Source organism: Musca autumnalis, unplaced genomic scaffold (genome assembly GCF_047663935.1).
Source record: "Musca autumnalis isolate F117 unplaced genomic scaffold, ASM4766393v1 scaffold_5, whole genome shotgun sequence".
Classification (NCBI taxonomy): Eukaryota; Metazoa; Arthropoda; class Insecta; order Diptera; family Muscidae; genus Musca; species Musca autumnalis.
In genome coordinates this window covers 24,453,787-24,470,003 of record NW_027412088.1, presented here as the reverse complement: position 1 = coordinate 24,470,003, position 16,217 = coordinate 24,453,787, and the positions used below count along the sequence as shown (strand labels likewise).

General features: G+C 34.9%; 1 protein-coding gene across 8 annotated transcripts in view; it reads right to left on the bottom strand.

Moving 5' to 3' along the window:
• Nucleotides 1–206: 206 nt before the first annotated feature.
• ap (apterous) overlaps nucleotides 207–16,217 on the bottom strand; it is a 117,751-nt gene continuing 101,740 nt past the window's right edge. For 3 of the 8 annotated variants that reach the window (XM_073989204.1, XM_073989203.1, XM_073989205.1), the window contains exons 6-9: nucleotides 11,957–12,154; nucleotides 11,601–11,884; nucleotides 11,327–11,541; nucleotides 207–11,266 (exon numbers count right to left, since the gene is read on the bottom strand). In XM_073989204.1, the coding sequence (XP_073845305.1) occupies nucleotides 11,093–11,266; nucleotides 11,327–11,541; nucleotides 11,601–11,884; nucleotides 11,957–12,154 (871 nt within the window). In that variant the 3' untranslated portion in view covers nucleotides 207–11,092. Of the gene's footprint in view, nucleotides 11,267–11,326; nucleotides 11,566–11,600; nucleotides 11,885–11,956; nucleotides 12,155–16,217 lie in introns of all 8 variants that reach the window. The other 5 variants (XM_073989210.1, XM_073989211.1, XM_073989208.1 and 2 more) reach the window with 4 other exon arrangements.

The following is a 16,217-nucleotide window of genomic DNA, read 5'->3' as shown; positions in this document are numbered from 1 at the left end:
ATAAACCAGTTTGTTTGTTTGCATTTTTTTTTGTTTTGTTTTACATCTTTCAATAATAATTTCTATAAATAATTTAATAATATTTAAGTACAAATATGTTTATTTATTTTTTTACTTCTTTTTATCTTTTGTTTACATTTTATTTTAGTAATTATTAACTTAAATTAAGAACTATTTTTAATTATTTTTAAGTGCTGCTTAAATTCTTTATTTGTTTTTTGGGGGGTTTGTTGGTTTTCTAGGACTTCGAATTCCACAGTTTTTTCGTAATTCTCTTTGCAATTTAACAAAATAATATTCACATGTTTTTTGTGTCTTTACTAAGCTAACTATAAGTTAATGTAGGTGTTGTTGTTATCGTTTTTGGGATGAAATGTTTTTTTTGTCTAAATATAAATTATTATTTTTTTAGTTGCTATGTATAATTTTTTTACAATCATTTTTTAACATTTTTTGTTAGAGGGGAAGAGAAGGCGATGAGGAAGATTTGAAGTTTGGATTCAATTGGAATCATTGCTATCATTTTGAGTAAACTGGAATTCGTAGTTTAATAACTCTCCTATTAAGTTATTTTTCACAGTAAAAATGATATTATATCAACAACCATTCTCCCCTTTAGTGCCCTTTTCCCCCTAACCTATTTTTTTGTTCCTCAAAAATCTGCATAATCAGACTTTAAAGGATTTTTTGTTATGTTTTATTTTTATTTAGTTAGTATGTATTTTTTTCTACAGTTAATTCCCAAAAAAGTTAAACTTATAAATAAACAAATTAATAATCATTATTTTTTTAATTAATTTTAATTAATATTTATGTGATTATGGTTGAGAGTCAATCAAATAACAATATATAAGACTTATTTTTCGTTTGTTTTTGTTTTTGCTTTTTTTAAATAAATAACTCTAATATACTAACTGCTCTAGTTATTATTAAACACTATTTATATATTTTTGTTTATATATAAAAATATTTACAAAACAATTGTTTTCAATGAAGCCTGAAACTGAAGCCTTTAGAGAATGGAAAACCTTATTCTATTTGTTATACATTGGTTTCGAAATGTTCAGTATTTTCAGTTAGTTGATTTTAAATATTTTACAATTTTTATTGTTTTTTCACATTCAAAAATTCTTTCCTAACTGAATTTACTGAAAATTTAGAACGTTGTGTGTTTTGTTTTATGGAAGCTGAGTTTTGAAACTTAATTTTTAATCACTGGGTTTATTAGTTTCGTTTTCATTTATACTGGTATGGAACTTTCTTTGGGTTGCTTTATTTTTATTTGCTTTCTTCTGTGAGAAATACCCTAAATATTCAAACAAAAATAATTTTCAATTTTGACTAGAACAATGAAACTAAAAACACACAATTTTTGTTTTCGTTTTCCTTTTAAGATTCCAAGTGAGTTTAGAAGTGCAAAAAAAAAAATTAAATGAGATTTTCTTGAATTTTTTTATCCATTATTATTTTTTTTTTGAGTTTTATGAAGGAGAAGAACTAATTTTATATTGAAGAATGAAAAAATTGATTCAAGAAAACAATTATTAGAAGAAAGTTATGCATGAATCATCAAATAAGCGCAAGTCAGTCAACTGATTGTAGGGCTGTGTAGTTCCGGAACTAATTTGTTCAAGGGAATTATTCCGAAGAAGGAACTATGTTGTGGAATTATGAACAATGCAACGCTCAAATTTAAATTAGAACAGCCAAGACCACCCATATACGTTAACGTATTCTCATCTGTTGTGGTTTAGCAAAGGAAAGACTCGCTCAGAGAGAATAATGAACAAAATATTTTGAGCACCACCGAATTAGAACCAAAATTATTTCAATGAACTATTGGAACTATATCCAGCTCTTTAGTTCATATAGTTTCTTTCGTTCATCTCGTACTGCACTTAAAGTATCTGCGAAGAAGCATTCTTATTTCGATCATTTCGGATACATGTGGTCAACTCTTGTGGAATTTTAAGCAACGCTAATATTTAAAATATGTAGAACAAAAATTAGTTCAAGGGAACTATTGAATAAGGAACTATTGGAACTATATCCAGCTCTTTGGTTCATATAGTTCCTTTCGTTCATTTTGTACTTCATTTCAAAAGTATGCGAAGAAGCATTCTTTAAAAACAATTTCCTAGCATTTCTAATACATATGTTCAACAGTTGCTCTCTCATGAACAGTTTTACCAGAAATGTAAAGGAACGAAAAAGTGGTAGATCTGGTAGCAATGTCAAAAAGAAACATAAAAGTTGAATTTTCTTCTTTTTTTTCTTCTGTTTTTTGTTCTTTTTTTTTTCTTCATTGTCAAATAATCGTCAAACTAATGTCTAAAATGAGTTCTAACATTTTTAACCTGAAGAAATTTGTCTGGTAGCCTGTGATAGAAGAGAAAGGCAGTTTTGCTTTCTTTCCTATCTCACTCTCTTAAAATTTTACAGGTTAAAAATGGTAACTAATGGTAAAAATAAAAGTAACCTCAGGTAAGTAAAGGAACACAGCTATAGTGGCTTACACTTGGCTTTTGCTGCCAGACACTTTTAAAAATGTCCAACCTATTCTGATGCGTGGGAGTGTAGTGCTATCCCAATACTTGGTGTTGATGACAGCATGAGCTTGTTCGCTTTTAAATACTGGTACGTCGTCTCATCAATCAAACAAAAATAGATGCCTGTAAGTTCATTTCAATACTGAACGATCTGAACGTTGGAAATAAAATGAACTATGAAAAGAAAGACTTTATTGAACTATATCGATATTAGAAGTATATAAAATGAGTGAACTACATTAAGCAACTAGTTCCTTTTGTATAAAGGAACTTAAAAAGTCGATCCGCGTCCTGAACTAAGTTGACAAACTTTACCAAATTATAAAATTGAAAAAAATTGTCCACAGACCTTCAGCCTATGACTGTAAAAAAGTTACAGGAATGGTGGACCTAAATGTCTTATGTACATATCCCAAATTTGAACCAGTAAGGAAAGGATTAAAGTCGGGCGGGGCCGACTATATGATACCCTACACCACTGTGAATAGGTAAAATATATATGGGAGCTAAATCGAAATGTGAACGGATTTTGATATAATTTGGCACATATATTTCTAGACCAAACACAGTCACACATTCCAAATTTCATCAAAATTAGACATACATAGCGTCTTCGGTTCATCAAATACCAAAAATCGGCCGAAAAATTATATGGGAGCTATATCCAAATCTGAACCGATTTTGATATAATTTGGCACATTTATCTATAGACCTAATTCCGTATCACATTCCAAATTTCATCAAAATTGGACAGATACAGCGTGTTTGGTGCATCAAATACCTCAAATCAGCCGAAAATATATGGGAGCTACAGTGGTGTGAAAAATAATAAGGACAGTGACATTCACAACTTTTGGTCGCTCCTAAAATGTGTAAAATGGAAGAATTTGCGATGGAAATTTGTTTTTGAAAATGTACATGTATTGCAATAAGAAATCCCGTTACGATTTTGGTTTCTTTCTGTTTAGTTTTTATACAAAACAAATATTTTTAGTAAAATCCGTGATATCTGCTGTGAAAAATAATAAGGACAGTTTTTCCTTTTAGTAAAAATAAATTGATATTATTTTTTTGTGATTCTTTCCTGTAAATAAAAGTTTAAAATGAATTAATTTATATTCATTAAATGTTAAATCTACCGGTATTTTTTAGTTTTTCTTTGCAAATATGGGTAAAAATACGCATTGTTATCACGCTACTCGAGAAATCATTAAATGTTTACATAAAGAAGGAAATTCATACAGAAGAAGCTTAGAATCTTTAAAAACAATGGTGGAGGATGCAGCTAAGTGAACTTCAAAGATAAAAGTCGCAGCAGAAATCCAAAAATTGCACCTGTAACAATAAATGCGTTATTCGATGATTAAAAAAGATCCTTTTACCACATCTTTACAAATAAAAAACTACTTAAATATTAATTTTGACGCATCAACAACTCCTAAAACACTCTTTGGTGGCCACATTAGAGCTCACAGTGTCAGAAAAGTATCCTTTTAATCGAAAAATTATACACTTCTCACGTAGTGGTGTAGGGTATAAAAATATTCAGCAAATAATACAGGTTGCTAGAAATCACATCGCTTGGTCTAAGAAAAATTGCGTACCATTCTTTGGTCAGATGAAACCAAATATATTTTTTTGTTCCGATAGAGGAGTTTATCAGGATTGAAGACCTAAAAATCAATAATATAACCCAAAATATACTCTGAAGGCGGCTAAATATGGCAGAGGTAACAGCATGGTGTGGGGTTCATTTTCTTACTATGCTGTGGGGTCTCTATACAGTATTCAAAGTGTTTTTTAAATCACCAGAAATTTTGAAAAATATAATTCTTCCGTATGCTGAAAGGGGTGTGCCTCTCAAATGAGTCTTCAGCAAGGTTAACGACCCAAAAATTACGACAAAATGAAAAAAGGTGTTCCAGGATAATTAAGTTAAGTTGTTAGAATGGCCCATGCAATCCCTTGATTTGAACCCGATTGAAAAATGTTGTGGAATGAAGTTAAAACATCAAGCAGGGGGATGTGTCCATCAAATTATGGCGACCTCTGGCAACTTAAACAGGTTGCGTAGGACGCGATACCAGTAGAGAAGTGCCAAAATTTGGTCGACTCGATGCCCAGACGATGCGCTTCCGTTTTAGAAAACAAAGGATCGTCTACAAAGTATTAATGACACTGAAACACTTTATCTACCATTATTTAGTAAAAACCTGCATTCATTTCTTTCAAGTTTGGTCCTTATTAAAATATGACATGAAGTGTCCTTATTATTTTTCACAACACCAAACTACGACAATTCGCATAAAATATAAAAGATAAATAAAATATGGTTACAAGCAATCAAAATATTTTTATAATACTTTTCTTAACATTTTAAGAAAACAATAAATTTTATAAACTAATGTAATTTTCACTTTTTTATTCAGTTTTCAATGTAATCTTGGTTATGGATTGGAGTGTCCTTATTATTTTTCACACCACTGTATATCCAAATCTGAACCGATTTTCACCAAAAGCAATAGCGTTGTTCATTAGGCTAAAAAATGATCTTCCCCAATTTTCAGCCAAATCGAACAATAAATGCGACCTGTACGTTGCGAGCGGACGGACGGACATGCACACATCGACTCAGAAAGTGATTCTATGCACATCCCTAGAAGGAACTATGGGTCTATCTCTTTTCCTTAGGCATGTTACATACAAATGCACTAACACATAATACCCTTACTACAGGGTAGTGTAGGGTATAAAAATAACATTTTTGGAATGTCGATTACAAAGTTTTGGAAGTTTTTGTCGGGTAGGTATCTAAAAAAACGGACCTAGTTATTCCACAGTCAGATCCACTCAACATAAAAAAATAATCCTTTTTATATTGGATTTGGACTGGGTTTCAGTAACATTCGGGCTATTATCAAAGGAAGTCCGGAGACACAACGACTTAGGCGTAGCCCTAAATATTTGGCAATTTGGAAGATAGAAGATATTGTAATGTGGTAGTTAGGATCACAACAACTACCCGATATTAAAAAAAATATTAAAATTTTGACAAGATCAGAGAGGTAGTCTTTAGACTAGATTAAAGCCAAAGGTGTTGAACTTTTGCGGAGGAGATACCTGAAGAAATGGACTGACATAATTCATCTTCGAATTAGATATAAATTTGGGAGTTACTCCTTTCGATAGTTCTCGAGCCAATCAGTAATTTTAGTTGGACGAGCTTTTGGGTTATTATGTCGGGAAGCATTGGCTTGTTCCTGACAACATTTAATCGCTGTGAACAGGGCCACAAGGAGTATCTTCCAAAAATTTTCGAAACCATCCTCGAATGGTTTTTATTCTGTACTTAAGTAAAAATGTTGCACTTTTTTAAGGGCGGTACCCGAAGGAGTAAATATGAAGGAGAATTATAATCATCATTATATCATTGTAATCAGGAAAATTTTGATTTTCGAACAGGACTTAAAATGTACTTAAGTAACAATTTTTTAACTTTTGTGAGCGAGGTACACGAAGGTGATGTTCGATAAAGTCAATCTTCGAAGTTGGTTTAAATTTTGTACTATGGCTAAGTTTCGGCCAAGTTGCATACTCAAATCGTGAGTCATTGTGCTTATCAATCACTTTTTGGGTGTACGCACGGTTTTGTCCCCTAATAAATTGTACCGCCGTAATTGGGCCGTGAGGACAATTTTCTGTTAAAAAAATTCAAAACGATGCGGAAGTTGGTCTTTAACTGCACTTTTTTTGGGACAATTTGTACTTGTAGTTGTGGATCGCTTCCATATTCGAATATTCGTTACACAAAGTTAGGACCAAATCGGTTACTCTCGTCGAGAACTATCGTGCTCCACAGCTTTTTTAGTTGGTCACCGTGGTTGTTTTTTGAGCTTTCGGGACATTATGTCAGGAAGCATAATAATTTTTAACTTCACTTTTTAGTGTCAACTCGGTGACTATGGAATAATTAGGTTTGGCTTTGTGAAGCTCAAAACGCCCCATTCGGATAATTGACCAACAGGTATATTGGGAACAGCTGCACCCAGGATAACGTCCCTGAAAATCTTGCTAACCGAAGATCAGAAGAGTTGGACAGTACTCTGAGGCCATGAATGGTAAAATTTCGGAAACTGGACCATTTGGCATATTTTGTTTTCTTGATGAAAGTGCGGGTTGCAGTGGCAATAACGTTGTTGTTGTTGTAGCTGCTTCTACATGTATGTGTACGTCTTCACTTTATTGATTCGGCTCTGCCTCCAGCTCCAAGTTCAGGAATGACGCCACCTGAATAGGATTAGTCTAAAGTGAGAGTGGAGTCGGGTTGGCTGGACAGTAAAAAGGAGCTGCGTAGTATGCGGAGCTGTGCTGCATGTTGGGCAGATATTCTGCGTGTCATCAATCTTTGTCCAGTAAGAATTGATCTTAGTTGTGCCAACACGACTCTCGTTTGCCTTGGCTGCTGTTGCCCTTCCGCTGCCACGGGTGGTGGGTGATCTTCGAGGACGATATTCGCACTATAGGCTTCTAGAGCCTCAGCGATGGTGAATGTCTCTCAAACCTGCCCTATTAGAACGTGAACAATGAAGTAGGACAGTCTGTTGATGGAGACGATAATAGGTAGACGACGATAAATGAAGCAGATAATAGGCAAAGTTTGACCTAAGAAAAATTGCGGGTTGCATGTTACATAATTTGTCAGACGTGGTGATACGATGGATAGATTAGCGAACTGTGGTACTCACCACCAATTTTTGGAAAATGTGTCATTCTCATCCACCGTGCAAAATATCTCCCTATTAATTTTCTCTGCCACCGCTATACCCCTCTAGTAATTAGGTACAACACAGCTCGCGATGTGCTTTGAAGTCACATAGTACCATACGGTCATTGCATTCCATAACCAGGAGAACCTATCACGGCAGTTCCACAAGTAACATTCAAGGTCCATTCTCTCAATGTATGGTTTCACTATGGTTCAAGCGAAGTTGTATTCGAGGAATGTTAATCCGCATCTTCCACTCCTGGTAGATCTTTTTATAACCTCAGCCTTTAGGCTAAGGAGGGTATATACACTTTGATACGATGAAAATGTGCCTCATCGAAATAATGATTGTAGACCCCAAGTATGTTTGGACGAAATGTGTTTCAGACAATTTGGAGTCGATCTAGCCATGTCCGTCCGTCTGTCTTTCTGGCTAGAGCGCACGATAACTCTCGAACGGACGAACCGATTCTGTTCAAATTTTGGTTTTCGTAATATTTTGCCCAAACTTAGTTTAAGTTCGAAGATGAGCTACATCGGTCCACACCTTCCGGTACCTCCTCCACAAAAGTTCGGAAAGTTTGTGCGCACGATAACTCTTGAAGGGAGTGACCGATTTGGTTCATACTTTGTACAGCGTAAACTTTCTACCAGAGTAATATGAGGTTCAAATATGGTCTCAATAGTACCTCCCACACAAAATTTCGGATAAGTTCAGTTTAGGACCTGCTCTCGAATCGCTTTGATTTTTATTGCAACAACTTGTGTTCACTTCCCCCCATTAGAAGGTACACGTTTCATCAGGGGCAAGTCCATACTTCCTGAGAAAATGGCCGGAAATGGTCGATTCGGTCCAAAATTTGGCCTTCGTAATATTTTATTAAAACATATTTTAAATTCGAAGATGGGCTATATCGGTCCACTCCTTCAGGTACCTCCCCCACAAAACTTCAAAAATGTTCGGAAAAATTTTGCGCACGATAACTCTTGAAGGGAGTGGCCGATGTAATCTATACTTTGCACATCCTAATATATGTACCAGATATAGATCAGGTTCGAATATGGACTATATTTGTCTACTCCTTCTGGTACCTCTCACACAAAATTTCGGATAAGTTCACTTTAAGATCTGCTCTCGAATCACTTTGATTTTTGTTGAAGCGATTTACATTCGCTAACTCCATTACGACGGTAAAAGTTTTTTCAGCGGCAAGTCCATATTTCTTGGGAAAACAGCCCGAAAGGTGTAAAAACCCCCTATGTCATCATATGTGGAGGTCGGAGAGCACGTCGTATTATATCCAGACTTAGTTTCATGGGCAATACCGGTCAACAACTTTCGGTACTTCTCCCCAATGTCTAAAAAATGTCACTAAAATGCTAGGACGATATCACTTGAATGGGGCAACCAATTCGGTCCAAACTTTGGATCTCTTAATATTTTATCAAAATTTAGTTTAACATCTAAAATGGCCCATATCGGTCTTCCCTAAGGGTACCTGCCCTACAAAAGTTCAACATTTGCGTCTTAGTGGAGTTTATTCCTAATCCACATTTTTGTCGGCAAGTTCAAATGTCCAAAAAGGGCCACAAAATTCTGAAGAGACCTTAAATACATTCGATCTGTGAAAGTTTCGCTTCACATTGGCTGAGGGTATATATCTGCCGGCAAAGCCGACTGACACTTTTTTACTTTTTTTTCTTCCAACACTCATATCTCAGTCAATTTCATTCCGATCGACTTGAAAGTTTTACAACATATTCTATGATACTTATACTTTAAAATAGGCTTGAAATAGGCTTGAAAAATTTACAAGTTTGGGGTCACCCCTTAAGTGTTCTGTTTGTTGTTGTTGTTGCTGGGTGAAACCGTGATGCAAAAATGTAGGCTCCATTTCCTGAGTATTACATTCATTAAAACATCTCTTTCTATAGCCGCTCGGACTCGGCAATAAAAGGTAGGTCCTATATGACCACGAAAATACACCTCAGTAATAATGTTGGCCACATTTCCTGAGTACTTCAGCCATGTAAAACTTCTCTACAAAAGTGGTGTCTTAGACACGCCGTTCGGACTCGGCGATAAACTGTAGGTCCCATATCATTGAGCTAATATGAATCGGGGTGCACTCATTGATATGAGATAAGTCTCCCTTGTCCCTTATGGGGTGTTTGTGGAACAATTATATTATATGACCACGAAACAAGCAGACCAAAATGAGAATGTTTTCAAAATATAGTCAATTTCCCAGCAATCCAAAAGTCGGATGTTTATTTCAGAAGCATCATCTGAAAAAATCATTCCGATTTCTATTCGATTTTCTTAAGGGATTTTTTTTTCGACAATATCTTTCAGATTTCGTTCGGAATTCCTGGCGAAATTTCGAAAAAATATTACAATGTGTTAGTAATTTAATATTCACGCACAATTTCCGACATTTTGTTTCGAAATTATGTCAACCACTCTATACAACCATCGATATGATTTCGGTTCCGGAATCGGACTTAGAATCCGAAATTAGTACAGATTTCGGAACGATTTGTTTGCTGGGTTATTACAAAGAGTTGTGTGTAGGGGCCCGAAAATTATCGTAACCTCAACAATGCTAGCGATCACGCATGCGCATATCATTGAGCAAATATAAATAAGGGTCATCAGAATAAGATAAGTCTCTCTTTTGTTCCTTCTGGGATGTTGTGCGATCATTTGTATATATGTTGGTCATGGTCCGACATAGTACCACACATTTATGATTCCAGAGCTACCTCAGAAATCTGCTTACTACCGATATATTGCCAATCAACGAAATTTGAGTGAGATAGATGCGGATGTGGCAAATTGAACACATCCAATTTGCTTCTGTCCCGTCGCCGACCAACAGAATCAAATTTTTGATATTTATAAGGTCACCTGCCACCAGAATAAGTTATACACATATAACTAAATTGATGATGGGAGACACTCATCGAGTGCCTTGGATGCACAATAGATCACTATCATGTTGCAGGTTACATATTGCGCGGACCAAACCAATAGTCTAAGGATTTTGCATGTGACCATAAGGGAGCTTCACATCACCCTAATACAGAGATGGACTCAACAAATATAATTGGTGACTCTGAAAAATATTGTGGGTTAAAAATTATATGTAAATGATAGGGTTTCGGGATATTGAATATTTTCTCTCTTGAAAAATCGAATTATTTCTTCTCCATCAAAAATTCCAAAATCAGCAAAAAATTCATTAAACATAAAAATCTACGCAAAGCATTATTTTCATAATTTCTACAATCGCTATTAAAAAATTTGCAATTAAGACATTTTGAGTATTTTCTTTAGATGTGTGTAGGTGTGTGTGTGAGTGTGTTTTTATGGGATGTTTGAAGAGTTCCAGATGGTTACGGGAAGATGACAAACATTTTTTGTTAATGAGGGGATTTGATGGATTTTAGATTGGTCGCTGTACTCTTTCTGCTATCACGTTGTAGTTCTGAAAATCAGATGGAACATCTTAGATTTACTGGATCTACGAATGGGTGTGGGCGTGTGGTGTGTGCGCTTGGGTGTGTTGAATAGATTTATGAGTCCCTGCCGTTAAATCTACATAGAAAGGTGTATATCATAATTCGCAAGATGTTATAATTCATTGTTGTTGCTGTTGCTACCGATGGTGTTGTTGCTGTTGTTGTTACTGCTCTTCTGATTATTGCAGAGTTCCATAAAACTCATTGAGGTGAGGTCACAGAATCCAGAGAGTACAAACAACTACTACGTATACTAATCCATGCCATGCTGTGTTGGACTCTGGCCACCGCCCATCATAAACGAGGTGGGACTGTGCACCGATATGCTATCCAAATCTAGGGTGCCATCACCCTTCTCCAGCATACCCGAGCCATCTTGTTTCATCATCATGCGACGCCATTTTGCCCTGGCATTTTGGAACCACACCTAAAAATACACAGGCCGTTAGGGACAACATGAAAGAGAATCATTTTTGTTTGGACTCACCTGTAATACTCTCTTTGGTAAACCTGTCTTCTGTGACAGCTGCTTCAAATCCTTAGCATCGGGATTATGATTTATGGCAAAATACGATTTCATTGTCCTCAGCTGATGATGTTTAAAGGAGGTACGCATCCGTTTTGTACGCGATGAGGCACTCATATGCGAACCACGTCCAAAATCCAAATACTCAGTGTTTAAATCTGTTTGAAGAAAATTGGCTTTGGTTAGGACAAACGTTTCGTCTGTGAAGAGAGAGAACAGTACTTGCATTGCATACCTATGTTGGCAGTGAGGGCTTCAATATCTTTGGGCTTACGTTTGCGTGGTCGACCCTTTTGCCGTGGTGGTTGTGGAAGACCGGTCATAACATGAGAGGCAGATGCAAATATACTACTAGGAACAATACGTGTTGGATCCGAGTGTGGACTCGACGAATCATTCGGTGGTGAACCAAATTGACTTGTGTATGGATAGGCGCTGGCACCGCCAACACCGGGCACAACTGCTGGACCCAGACTGGTTGAGGCGGTGTCACCTTCACGGGCCATAGTATAGTGGGTTCTAAAAGGATCGAAAGGTTATGCAAAACATAACTAAAAGTTTCCTTAAAGTCCTTCGTTTGTGGCACCTTACCTACAATAGATGAGAGCATCTATTATACCATATTGATCACCTTTCGTTAGGGGACTCTGGCAGACCACACAGCAAAAACAGGTAACATGAAATACTAAATTCCGCGCTCTCATTACCAATTCGGAGGCCCCAATTGATGCCAGACAGCGGGAACAGCGTCTTGTACCAAAAACACTGAAATTAGACAAACGAGAATAGCTTCGATAGTTAATAGATCTGATCTTAAGGCTTCGTAATAGAGGTTACAGTGAGAGAAAAAGTGTGTCAGATAAAAGTTTGAATAAAGATTTAATGATTTTGTGTTATCTATATAACGTGGATAATATTTGTAAGTTATCGGATAACGGATAATAACGCGGATAATGTTTTTAAGTTATCCACATAGGATGGATAATATTTATTAATTATTCACATAACGCGGGTAATGTTTTTATGTTATCCACATAAGGTGGATAATGTTTTTAAGTTATAATAATAATAGATAATGTTTTAACTTATCCACATAACGCAGATAATGTTTTTATGTTATCTACATAATGCGGATAACGTTTTTAAGTTATAATAATAATGGATAATGTTTTAAGTTATCCACATAACTCAGAAAATGTTTTTATGTTATCCACATAATGCGGATAATGTTTTTATGCTATAAATATACGCGGATAAGGTTTTTATGTTATCCACATAACGTGGATGTTGTTTATATGTTATCCACATAAGGTGGATAATGTTTTTATGTTATCCACATAACGTGGATATTGATTTTATGTTATCCACATAACGTGGATAATGTTTTTATGTTATCCACATAGCGTGGGTAATGTTTTTATGTTATCCACATAACGTGGATAATGTTTTTATGTAATCCCCATATCGTGGATAATGTTTTTATGTCATCCACATAATGTGGATAATGTTTTTATGTTATCCACATAACGTGGATAATGTTTTTATGTTATCCACATAGCGTGGGTAATGTTTTTATGTTATCCACATAACGTGGATAATGTTTTTATGTAATACCCATAGCGTGGATAATGTTTTTATGTTATGTACATAACGTGGATAATGTATTTCAGTTATCCACATAACGCGGATAAAGTTTATATGTTATACACACAACGCGGATGTTGTTTCTATGTTATCCACATAGCGTGGATAATGTTTTTATGTTTTCCACATAACGTGGATAATGTTTTTATGTAATCCACATAGCGTGGATAATGTTTTTATGTCATCCACATAATGTGGATAATGTTTTTATGTTATCTACATAACGTGGATAATGTATTTCAGTTATCCACATAACGCGGATAAAGTTAATATGTTATCCGCATAACGCGGATAATGTTTTTACGTTATCCACATATTGTAGATAATATTTTTTAATTATCCGCATAATGCGGATAATGTTTTTTTGTTATCCACATAACGTGGATAATATTTTTATGTTATTCACATATCGTGAATGTTTTTAAATTATACATGTAGCGTGGATAATGATTTTTAATTATCCACGTAGCGTGGATAATGATTTTTAATTATCCACGTGGCGTGGATAATGATTTTTAATTATCCACGTGGCGTGGATAATGATTTTTAATTATCCACATAACGTGGATAAAGGTTTTAAGTTATCCAAACACCGCGGATAATGTTTTTAAATTATCCACATAACGTGGATAAAGGTTTTAAGTTATCCAAACACCGCGGATAATGTTTTTAAATTATCCACATAACGTGGATAATGTTTTTATGTAATCCCAACACCAAACACCGCGGATAATGTTTTTAAATTATCCACATAACGTGGATAATGTTTTTACGTAATCCCCATAGCGTGGATAATGTTTTTATGTGATCCACATAATGTGGATAATGTTTTTATGTTATCCACATAACGTGGATAATGTTTTTATGTTATCCACATAGCGTGGGTAATGTTTTTATGTTATCCACATAACGTGGATAATGTTTTTATGTAATCCCCATAGCGTGGATAATGTTTTTATGTCATCCACATAATGTGGATAATGTTTTTATGTCATCCACATAAGGTGGATAATGTTTTTATGTTATCTACATAACATGGATAATGTATTTATGTTATCCACATAATGTGGATAATATTTTTTAATTATTATCTGCGTTATGTGGATAACATTAAAACTTTATACGCGTTTAATATTTTAATGTTATCCACATAACCCGGATAATGTTTTTATGCTATCCAAATAATGCGGATAAGGTTTTTATGTTATCCGCATAACGCGGACAATTTTTTTATGCTATCTACATAACGCGGATAATGTTTTTAAGTTATCCACATAACGCGGATAATGTTTTCAAGTTATCCACATGTCGCGGATAATGTTTTTATGCTATGCACGTAATGTTGATAAAGTTTATATGATATCCACATAACGATGATAATGTTTTTGAGATGTCCACATAAGGTGGATAACACTTATTAATTATCCACATAACGCAGATAAGGTTTTAATGTTATCCACATGCCGCGTATAATGTTTTAAGTTATCCACATAACGCGGATAACGTTTTAATGTTTTCCACATAACCTGGATAATGTTTTTTTAATTATCCACATAACGCAGATAATGTTTTTAGATTATCCACATAATGTGGATAATGTTTTTATGTTATCCACATAACGTGGATAATGTTTTTATGTTATCCACATAACGCGTATAATGTTTTTATGATACTTACATAACGTGGATAATGTTTTTATGTTATCCACTTAACACGGATAATGTTTTTATGCTATCTACAAAACGCGGATAAAGTTTCTATGTTATCCTTATACCGCGGATAATGTTTTCATGCTATGCACATAACAAGGATATTGTTTTATAACGCGGATAATGTTTTAAAGTTATCCGCATAACGAGGAAAAAGCTTTTAGGTTAACCACATAATTTGGATAATGATTTTAAGTAAGACACATAACGTGGATAATGTTTTTAAGTTATGCACTAAAGGCGGATAAAGTTTTTATGCTATCCACATACCGCGGATAATGTTTTTAAATTATCCACATAACGTGGATAAAGGTTTTAAGTTATCTAAACACCGCGGATAATATTTTTAAATTATCCACATAACGCGGATAACGTTTTTAAATTATCTACATAACGTGGATAATATTTTATGTTATCCACACACCGCGGATAATGTTTTTACGTAAGCCACATAAGGTGGATAATTTTTTTGAGTTGTCCACATAAAGGTTTTAAGTTATCCAAACACCGCGGATAATGTTTTTAAGTTATCCGCATAACGTGGATAAAGGTTTTAAGTTATCCCAACACCGCGGATAATGTTTTTAAATTATCCACATAACGTGGATAAAGGTTTTAAGTTATCCAAACACCGCGGATAATGTTTTTAAATTATCCACATAAAGTGGATAATATTTTATGTTATCCACACACAGCGGATAATGTTTTTACGTAATCCACATAAAGTGGATAATTTTTTTAAGTTATCCACATAACGCGTTTGATGTTTTTATGCTCTCCACATAACGCGAATGAAGGTTTTACATTATCCACATAACGTGGATAATGTTATCCACACTAAGTGCATAACGTTTTATCCACATAACATGGATAATTATTTTATTCACATAATTATTTTATCCAAAATTCCTACACTTTGTAAAATTCCACCCACTGTGCTCCAGATTGTCGTTGTCATCGTCATCCCCATCATCATTCACTTTTCTATGATAGATAGTCGGTTGTTTGTTTTGTGGTTTATGTTGCACTTGCTGTTGTTTGTTGTTGTTGTTGCTGCTGCTGTTTTCTTTGTTATGGCTGCTGGTTGTTTTGGCTGTTGCCACAGAACATCATCGTCATACCACACATCTGGTTGAAACACGAAAAGCCACAGCCACATAAACACCCAGTAAGATCGACACACAAACACCACCCGAGCGAATGTACAAACGAATCAGATTGAAATTCAAATACCAACCAACAGACATAACCCACTTGTAGCGGCGGCACGTAACTTCAACAAATCAAGGTGCACGTACATGAAAAGACACCAACAACAACAACAGCAGCAGCAACAAACAGAAATGAACTACCGTCAGGTTCGACAGGGAGATGGAAATATAAATTTTTGCACATTTTCATGGGTTTCATGGGCTGAAATATATCTTGGAATGAAGAAGGATATGAATAGCTGGCAGCTCTTCCTCCTTCTTGGTGTAACGAACATGCACACATTGGGA